This window comes from Oncorhynchus nerka, unplaced genomic scaffold (assembly GCF_034236695.1).
Source record: "Oncorhynchus nerka isolate Pitt River unplaced genomic scaffold, Oner_Uvic_2.0 unplaced_scaffold_2438, whole genome shotgun sequence".
Classification (NCBI taxonomy): Eukaryota; Metazoa; Chordata; class Actinopteri; order Salmoniformes; family Salmonidae; genus Oncorhynchus; species Oncorhynchus nerka.
This window is the reverse complement of record NW_027038858.1, coordinates 21,169-31,915: the sequence shown is the minus strand read 5'-3', so window position 1 is coordinate 31,915 and position 10,747 is coordinate 21,169. Positions and strand designations below refer to the sequence as shown.

General features: G+C 52.0%; 1 protein-coding gene across 1 annotated transcript; it reads right to left on the bottom strand.

Annotated features, from left to right (window-relative positions):
- Positions 1-8,590: 8,590 nt before the first annotated feature.
- Positions 8,591-10,516, bottom strand: LOC115127839 (nerve growth factor-like). The gene has a single exon (XM_065014612.1). The coding sequence runs from the start codon at positions 10,245-10,247 to the stop codon at positions 9,339-9,341; it is 909 nt and encodes a 302-aa protein (XP_064870684.1). The 5' UTR covers positions 10,248-10,516; the 3' UTR covers positions 8,591-9,338.
- Positions 10,517-10,747: the final 231 nt, after the last annotated feature.

Here is a 10,747-nt window from a genome sequence, read left to right as displayed (position 1 = left end):
GGCTGGCTAGACAGGACTCTGGTACCACAGTCTTCACCCTCTCAGACTTCTGGCTGGCTCTTTTGGACTCTGGTACCACAGTCTTCACCCTCTCAGACTTCTGTCTGGCTAGACAGGACTCTGGTACCACAGTGTTCACCCTCTCAGACTTCTGGCTGGCTAGACAGGACTCCACAGTCTTCACCCTCTCAGACTTCTGGCTGGCTAGACAGGACTCTGGTACCACAGTCTTCACCCTCTCAGACTTCTGGCTGGCTAGACAGGACTCTGGTACCACAGTCTTCACCCTCTCAGACTTCTGGCTGGCTAGACAGACTTCTGGTACCACAGTCTTCACCCTCTCAGACTTCTGGCTGGCTGGCTGGACAGGACTCTGGTACCACAGTCTTCACCCTCTCAGACTTCTGGCTGGCTAGACAGGACTCTGGGACCACAGTCTTCACCCTCTCAGACTTCTGGCTGGCTAGACAGGACTCTGGTACCACAGTCTTCACCCTCTCAGACTTCTGGCTGGCTAGACAGGACTCTGGTACCACAGTCTTCACCCTCTCAGACTTCTGGCTGGCTTTTGGACTCTGGTACCACAGTCTTCACCCTCTCAGACTTCTGGCTGGCTAGACAGGACTCTGGTACCACAGTCTTCACCCTCTCAGACTTCTGGCAGGCTAGTCTTCAAAGGACTCTGGTACCACAGTCTTCACCCTCTCAGACTTCTGGCTGGCTAGACAGGACTCTGGTACCACAGTCTTCACCCTCTCAGACTTCTGGCTGGCTAGACAGGACTCTGGTACCACAGTCTTCACCCTCTCAGACTTCTGGCTGGCTCAGGACTCTGGTACCACAGTCTTCACCCTCTCAGACTTCTGGCTGGCTAGACAGGACTCTGGTACCACAGTCTTCACCCTCTCAGACTTCTGGCTGGCTAGACAGGACTCTGGTACCACAGTCTTCACCCTCTCAGACTTCTGGCAGGCTAGACAGGACTCTGGTACCACAGTCTTCACCCTCTCAGACTTCTGGCTGGCTAGACAGGACTCTGGTACCACAGTCTTCACCCTCTCAGACTTCTGGCTGGCTAGACAGGACTCTGGTACCACAGTCTTCACCCTCTCAGACTTCTGGCAGGCTAGACAGGACTCTGGTACCACAGTCTTCACCCTCTCAGACTTCTGGCAGGCTAGACAGGACTCTGGTACCACAGTCTTCACCCTCTCAGACTTCTGGCTGGCTAGACAGGACTCTGGTACCACAGTCTTCACCCTCTCAGACTTCTGGCAGGCTCTGGACTCTGGACAGTCTTCACCTCTCAGACTTCTGGCATGCTCTTTTGGACTCTGGTACCACAGTCTTCACCCTCTCAGACTTCTGGCTGGCTAGACAGGACTCTGGTACCACAGTCTTCACCCTCTCAGACTTCTGGCTGGCTCTTTTGGACTCTGGTACCACAGTCTTCACCCTCTCAGACTTCTGGCTGGCTAGACAGGACTCTGGTACCACAGTCTTCACCCTCTCAGACTTCTGGCTGGCTAGACAGGACTCTGGTACCACAGTCTTCACCCTCTCAGACTTCTGGCAGGCTAGACAGGACTCTGGTACCACAGTCTTCACCCTCTCAGACTTCTGGCTGGCTCTTTTGGACTCTGGTACCACAGTCTTCACCCTCTCAGACTTCTGTCTGGCTAGACAGGACTCTGGTACCACAGTGTTCACCCTCTCAGACTTCTGGCTGGCTAGACAGGACTCTGGTACCACAGTCTTCACCCTCTCAGACTTCTGGCTGGCTAGACAGGACTCTGGTACCACAGTCTTCACCCTCTCAGACTTCTGGCAGGCTAGACAGGACTCTGGTACCACAGTCTTCACCCTCTCAGACTTCTGGCTGGCTAGACAGGACTCTGGTACCACAGTCTTCACCCTCTCAGACTTCTGGCTGGCTAGACAGGACTCTGGTACCACAGTCTTCACCCTCTCAGACTTCTGGCTGGCTAGACAGGACTCTGGTACCACAGTCTTCACCCTCTCAGACTTCTGGCTGGCTAGACAGGACTCTGGTACCACAGTCTTCACCCTCTCAGACTTCTGGCTGGCTCAGGACTCTGGTACCACAGTCTTCACCCTCTCAGACTTCTGGCTGGCTAGACAGGACTCTGGGACCACAGTATTCACCCTCTCAGACTTCTGGCAGGCTAGAAAGGACTCTGGTACCACAGTCTTCACCCTCTCAGACTTCTGGCTGGCTAGACAGGACTCTGGTACCACAGTCTTCACCCTCTCAGACTTCTGGCTGGCTAGACAGGACTCTGGTACCACAGTCTTCACCCTCTCAGACTTCTGGCTGGCTAGACAGGACTCTGGTACCACAGTCTTCACCCTCTCAGACTTCTCAGGCTCTTTTGGACTCTCAGTCTTCACCCTCTCAGACTTCTGGCATGCTCTTTTGGACTCTGGTACCACAGTCTTCACCCTCTCAGACTTCTGTCTGGCTAGACAGGACTCTGGTACCACAGTCTTCACCCTCTCAGACTTCTGGCTGGCTAGACAGGACTCTGGTACCACAGTCTTCACCCTCTCAGACTTCTGGCTGGCTAGACAGGACTCTGGTACCACAGTCTTCACCCTCTCAGACTTCTGGCTGGCTAGACAGGACTCTGGTACCACAGTCTTCACCCTCTCAGACTTCTGGCTGGCTAGACAGGACTCTGGTACCACAGTCTTCACCCTCTCAGACTTCTGGCTGGCTAGACAGGACTCTGGTACCACAGTCTTCACCCTCTCAGACTTCTGGCTGGCTAGACAGGACTCTGGGACAGGACCACAGTCTTCACCCTCTCAGACTTCTGGCAGGCTAGACAGGACTCTGGTACCACAGTCTTCACCCTCTCAGACTTCTGGCTGGCTAGACAGGACTCTGGTACCACAGTCTTCACCCTCTCAGACTTCTGGCTGGCTAGACAGGACTCTGGTACCACAGTCTTCACCCTCTCAGACTTCTGGCTGGCTAGACAGGACTCTGGTACCACAGTCTTCACCCTCTCAGACTTCTGGCTGGCTAGACAGGACTCTGGTACCACAGTCTTCACCCTCTCAGACTTCTGGCAGGAGGCTTTTGGACTCTGGTACCACAGTCTTCACCTCTCAGACTTCTGGATGCTCTTTTGGACTCTGGTACCACAGTCTTCACCCTCTCAGACTTCTGGCTGGCTAGACAGGACTCTGGTACCACAGTCTTCACCCTCTCAGACTTCTCTGGCAGACAGGACTCTGGTACCACAGTCTTCACCCTCTCAGACTTCTGGCTGGCTAGACAGGACTCTGGTACCACAGTCTTCACCCTCTCAGACTTCTGGCTGGCTAGACAGGACTCTGGTACCACAGTCTTCACCCTCTCAGACTTCTGGCTGGCTAGACAGGACTCTGGGACCACAGTCTTCACCCTCTCAGACTTCTGGCTGGCTAGACAGGACTCTGGTACCACAGTCTTCACCCTCTCAGACTTCTGGCTGGCTAGACAGGACTCTGGTACCACAGTCTTCACCCTCTCAGACTTCTGGCAGGCTCTTTTGGACTCTGGTACCACAGTCTTCACCCTCTCAGACTTCTGGCATGCTCTTTTGGACTCTGGTACCACAGTCTTCACCCTCTCAGACTTCTGTCTGGCTAGACAGGACTCTGGTACCACAGTGTTCACCCTCTCAGACTTCTGGCTGGCTAGACAGGACTCTGGCGACAGTCTTCACCCTCTCAGACTTCTGGCTGGCTAGACAGGACTCTGGTACCACAGTCTTCACCCTCTCAGACTTCTGGCTGGCTAGACAGGACTCTGGTACCACAGTCTTCACCCTCTCAGACTTCTGGCAGGCTAGACAGGACTCTGGTACCACAGTCTTCACCCTCTCAGACTTCTGGCTGGCTAGACAGGACTCTGGTACCACAGTCTTCACCCTCTCAGACTTCTGGCTGGCTAGACAGGACTCTGGTACCACAGTCTTCACCCTCTCAGACTTCTGGCAGGCTAGACAGGACTCTGGTACCACAGTCTTCACCCTCTCAGACTTCTGGCTGGCTAGACAGGACTCTGGTACCACAGTCTTCACCCTCTCAGACTTCTGGCTGGCTAGACAGGACTCTGGTACCACAGTCTTCACCCTCTCAGACTTCTGGCTGGCTAGACAGGACTCTGGTACCACAGTCTTCACCCTCTCAGACTTCTGGCTGGCTAGACAGGACTCTGGTACCACAGTCTTCACCCTCTCAGACTTCTGGCAGGCTCTTTTGGACTCTGGTACCACAGTCTTCACCCTCTCAGACTTCTGGCATGCTCTTTTGGACTCTGGTACCACAGTCTTCACCCTCTCAGACTTCTGGCTGGCTAGACAGGACTCTGGTACCACAGTCTTCACCCTCTCAGACTTCTGGCATGCTCTTTTGGACTCTGGTACCACAGTCTTCACCCTCTCAGACTTCTGGCTGGCTAGACAGGACTCTGGTACCACAGTCTTCACCCTCTCAGACTTCTGGCTGGCTAGACAGGACTCTGGTACCACAGTCTTCACCCTCTCAGACTTCTCTGGCTAGACAGGACTCTGGTACCACAGTCTTCACCCTCTCAGACTTCTGGCAGGCTCTTTTGGACTCTGGTACCACAGTCTTCACCCTCTCAGACTTCTGGCTGGCTAGACAGGACTCTGGGACCACAGTATTCACCCTCTCAGACTTCTGGCAGGCTAGACAGGACTCTGGTACCACAGTCTTCACCCTCTCAGACTTCTGGCTGGCTAGACAGGACTCTGGGACCACAGTATTCACCCTCTCAGACTACTGGCAGGCTAGACAGGACTCTGGTACCACAGTCTTCACCCTCTCAGACTTCTGGCTGGCTAGACAGGACTCTGGTACCACAGTCTTCACCCTCTCAGACTTCTGGCAGGCTCTTTTGGACTCTGGTACCACAGTCTTCACCCTCTCAGACTTCTGGCATGCTCTTTTGGACTCTGGTACCACAGTCTTCACCCTCTCAGACTTCTGTCTGGCTAGACAGGACTCTGGTACCACAGTGTTCACCCTCTCAGACTTCTGGCTGGCTAGACAGGACTCTGGTACCACAGTCTTCACCCTCTCAGACTTCTGGCTGGCTAGACAGGACTCTGGTACCACAGTCTTCACCCTCTCAGACTTCTGGCTGGCTAGACAGGACTCTGGTACCACAGTCTTCACCCTCTCAGACTTCTGGCAGGCTAGACAGGACTCTGGTACCACAGTCTTCACCCTCTCAGACTTCTGGCTGGCTAGACAGGACTCTGGTACCACAGTCTTCACCCTCTCAGACTTCTGGCAGGCTAGACAGGACTCTGGTACCACAGTCTTCACCCTCTCAGACTTCTGGCAGGCTAGACAGGACTCTGGTACCACAGTCTTCACCCTCTCAGACTTCTGGCTGGCTAGACAGGACTCTGGTACCACAGTCTTCACCCTCTCAGACTTCTGGCTGGCTAGACAGGACTCTGGTACCACAGTCTTCACCCTCTCAGACTTCTGGCAGGCTAGACAGGACTCTGGTACCACAGTCTTCACCCTCTCAGACTTCTGGCTGGCTAGACAGGACTCTGGTACCACAGTCTTCACCCTCTCAGACTTCTGGCAGGCTCTTTTGGACTCTGGTACCACAGTCTTCACCCTCTCAGACTTCTGGCATGCTCTTTTGGACTCTGGTACCACAGTCTTCACCCTCTCAGACTTCTGGCTGGCTAGACAGGACTCTGGTACCACAGTCTTCACCCTCTCAGACTTCTGGCATGCTCTTTTGGACTCTGGTACCACAGTCTTCACCCTCTCAGACTTCTGGCTGGCTAGACAGGACTCTGGTACCACAGTCTTCACCCTCTCAGACTTCTGGCAGGCTAGACAGGACTCTGGGACCACAGTCTTCACCCTCTCAGACTTCTGGCTGGCTAGACAGGACTCTGGTACCACAGTCTTCACCCTCTCAGACTTCTGGCTGGCTAGACAGGACTCTGGTACCACAGTCTTCACCCTCTCAGACTTCTGGCTGGCTAGACAGGACTCTGGTACCACAGTCTTCACCCTCTCAGACTTCTGGCTGGCTAGACAGGACTCTGGTACCACAGTCTTCACCCTCTCAGACTTCTGGCTGGCTAGACAAAGTTATGACCTTTAAATACAAAGTGACACATTGAAACATTGTGTGCTCTCTGATATGACATTCATTGAAATCCTAATCATTCCAGATATACTAGAATGTGATTGATAAACAAAAGGTTCTTTCACTTACCCAGCTGTCCACCACCTCCATCAGAAGAAGAGTAGGTTCATTTTGGCAATCATGTGCTTCACTCTGACATGTCCAGCATGCATCTCTGTGTTTTTTCATTGGTAAATCCAACCAGTTAACCATCTAATAGAAGTGAACTGCATAACGTTACCCTGAATTGTGAATTTCTCTGAATGTGGTGTCTCTTGTCGAGATCAGTGTTGTCTTTATAGTACCTAGCCTGGTTGGAAAGATACAATAAAATCTCCTCGAGGCATGCCATTGAAGTGCAAGCTACATACAAACAGAAAGCTACAATAACAGTTACAGTAGCTAGCTAGCTGACGTTAGCTAAATTAAACTGTCTGGCTATTGTAGCCGGCTTTAGCTGACTAGACAGGCTGAGGTAAATAAGTACAGTAAACGTCAAATCTAAAAACAGCTTAAATCATTTATTCCGATTTAACAAATGTTCTTATATAAAAAACAAATATATGGTCAAGAAAGAGTGATCTCTTTCCAGTCTTTTCGGTCCTCTGAAGCGGCAGCTTGTCACCGTCCTTGGAGAGCAATTCTGAGGTAATTAATTGAGGTGAAATGGAACTCCAAGTGTCCTCCTTCCTTCGCGACAGCTACGTGGTAACCAAGCAACCGGCATAGCAACGGACGCTTTGGTTCATGACGTAATCCAGTCAGAATTTCTAGCAACAGCCCTAGCAACAGCCCTAGCAACAGCCCTAGCAACAGTAGCTAGAAGTCATCGAATCCCATGTTGACGCAGAGGGGGACACTATTAGGCCGGGAGACACTATTTCTCATAACAGGCCCAACTCATAAAAACAAACTATTATTATTATTATCATTATTGTTATGTCAGTCACTCAATTAGCCATGTCAGCTAACCATTTTTAGATTGTAGTTAGTCTATCCAGCTATCTAAACTTGTAGTAATCATGGCTGAATACCACATTGATTTTGGCTCACTCAGATATCATATTAACATGGCATAAGTCATTACAAAATAGAATTGCAAGAAAGTAGCTCCATCCTCTCCATCCTTTCTCATCCTGTCTCCATCCTCGTTCCATCCTATTTCCCTCTCTCCATCCTCTCCCCTTCCCCCCATCCTCTCTCCATCCTCTCCCCTTCCCTCCATCCTCTCTTGCTCCAACCCTCCATCCACTCTACAGCCTCTCTCCATCCTCCCTCTATCCTCTCTCCTTCTCTCCTTCAAATCAAATCAAATCAAATCAAATTTATTTATATAGCCCTTCGTACATCAGCTGATATCTCAAAGTGCTGTACAGAAACCCAGCCTAAAACCCCAAACAGCAAACAATGCAGGTGTAAAAGCACGGTGGCTAGGAAAAACTCCCTAGAAAGGCCAAAATCCATCCCTCCCTCCTCTCTCCCTCCATCCTCTCTCCATCCTCCCTCCATCCTCTCCCTCCAGCCTCTCTCCATCCTCCCTCCATCCTCCCTCTCTCCCTCCATCCTCTCTCTCTCCCTCCATCCTCTCTCTCTCCCTCCATCCTCTCTTTCTCCCTCCATCCTCTCTTTCTCTCTCCATCCTCTCTCCCTCCATCCTCTCTCCATCCTCTCTCCCTCTCCATACCTCCTCATACTCTCCCCTTCTTCTCCCTCTTTCCCCTCCTCTCTCCTTCCAGAACTCCTCCACTCTATCCTACCCCTGCACTCACCCCCTCCTCTCCCTTCTCTCTCCACCTCTCCTTCGGTGTCCAGATGTTAGTTGGGACCGTCCCTCCTGTGATAGCTCTAACATCACATAGTTCTCAACACCATCGGCTTTGTTAACACCAGCACTCCAAGGTGACAGGAATCCCGAAGTTCCAGCATCAGGTTGGTCCCAGACAGTGTGTGTATTCTTGTACTCTGCCTGGTCAACCAGTGAGGGCCAGCACGGCCAGGGTGAGATTCTCCGACATGTCCACAGGCACCATGCAAACTCACACCGGCATACACACATGCACGCAAACACACAAACACACACGTTTGTTATGCTATCCTTGTGGGGACAAAACAATTGATTCCCATTCAAATCCTATTTTCCTTAACCGTTAAACCCTAAACTTAACCCTTAACCCTAACCCTCATTTGAACCCTAAACCTAACCCCTAAGCCTAAAATAGCCTTTTAACCTTGTAGGGACCGGTGAAATGTCCCCACTTGTTTGTGAGAACTTCTGGTACCCATAAGGAGAGTATCACCAGACACACACACACCATGTCTCTCTGCATGGTGTCAATAGAGATCTCTGAAAAGCTCCAACAGCCAATGAGAGTAAGGAACCAGGCATATACTGAAGAGTTTAATAAATAACAACATCAACAACAACAACAATGAAAGCTTGATTTCATGATGTGTGTATATATACACACTTATTTAATATATATTTAAATTCATATTTGACTGTTTAAAATATAAATATGACTTACAGTCCTCATAACTTAGAAGAACCAGGACACTGACTGAGGTAGGGGGGGGGGGTGATTCAAGAGTGTGTGTGTGAGACCCACCAGGAGGGCAATCATACTCGACCCCTAATGATGGCCGATGATGATGTGTGTACTGTGTGTGGTTCAGGGTCCATAGTCCCAGGGGTTAAAGGTCAGTGATGATGGTGTGTGGTTCAGGGTCCATGGTCCATGGTCCATATTCCCAGGGGTTAAAGGTCAGTGATGATGGTGTGTGTACTGTGTGTGGTTCAGGGTTCATGGTCCATGGTCCATAGTCCCAGGGGTTAAAGGTCAGTGATGATGGTGTGTGGTTCAGGGTTCATGGTACATAGTCCCAGGGGTTAAAGGTCAGTGATGATGGTGTGTGGTTCAGGGTTCATGGTCCATATTCCCAGGGTTAAAGGTCAGTGATGATGGTGTGTGGTTCAGGGTCCATGGTCCATGGTCCATATTCCCAGGGGTTAAAGGTCAGTGATGATGGTGTGTGTACTGTGTGTGGTTCAGGGTTCATGGTCCATGGTCCATAGTCCCAGGGGTTAAAGGTCAGTGATGATGGTGTGTGGTTCAGGGTCCATAGTCCCAGGGGTTAAAGGTCAATGCCTCCAGGACTTGCGGCTGAGGACGCACACACACGCTGCGTTGATGCGTATCAGCCTCCACGCCATCTGCTCCTTGGACTTGGTGAGCGCGAGCACGTACGTGTGCGTGTTGGTGCAGTACGAGTTCCAGTGACGGCTGTCGATGCCGCGGCACCCTGATTTGGCCCTCGCCTTGGGCCCGCCTCCCATAACTCCTCCCCCAGCCCCAGCTCCGCCCCCCGGGGGTGTGGCCACACGGCAGGTGGTCTCGTAGAAGAACTGTCTCTTGCGAACGTTGTCTATCTTCACCTCTGGCAGAACCTCCACCTCGTTGCCGGCGATGTCTGTGGCCTTGGTCAGGTTCCCCAACCACACGCTGATGCTGTCGCACACGGAGTACTCCCCCCTGTGCATGGGCTGCCCCCCCGCCTTCCGCCTCACCCTCACTCCCCCACCCGTCACCCTCCCCACTTCCTCCTCTCCCTCCTCTTCCCCCGTCTCCCCCCCCAGGCCGTGGTGAGAGGGGGGTACGTCACTGAAGACGACGCGCGGTGAGGAGTGGTAGAGCCGCTTGCCGAACAGTTTGGTGTCCACCTCCGGGATGGAGGAGGTAGAGGGGGAGCCTGTCTCAGAGTGGCCCAGGGAAGAGATCCTGCCCTGGGGTAGAGAGGCTGGCCTGTGGGCCTGTCTGGTCCGGCTGGGTCTCTGCTGAGTCTGCTGCTCCTGCTGAGGTGACACTGAGAGGCGGGCCGCCCGCTGCTGTTTTGCTCTGCCATTGGCTACTGTGTGGTGTTCTGCGCTGTGGTTGGCTGCCACCGGGCCCAGGACACCTCCCATGTTCAGTACAGCCTGGACGCCAATCAGCAGAAGCACCAACAGCAACGACCTCATGGGCACACGTCCTGTCAACAACAACATAAACATATTCCTGTCAACAACAACATAAACACATTCCTGTCAACAACAACATAAACACATTCCTGTCAACAACAACACACGTCCTGTCAACAACAACACACGTCCTGTCAACAACAACACACGTCCTGTCAACAACAACACATGTCCTGTCAACAACAACACACGTCCTGTCAACAACAACACATGTCCTGTCAACAACAACACACGTCCTGTCAACAACAACACACGTCCTGTCAACAACAACACACGTCCTGTCAACAACACACGTCCTGTCAACAACAACACACGTCCTGTCAACAACACACGTCCTGTCAACAACAACACACGTCCTGTCAACAACACACGTCCTGTCAACAACAACACACGTCCTGTCAACAACACACGTCCTGTCAACAACAACAACACACGTCCTCTCAACAACAACAACATATGTCCTGTCAACAACAACAACACACGTCCTGTCAACAACAACAACACACGTCCTGTCAACAACAACAACATCAACA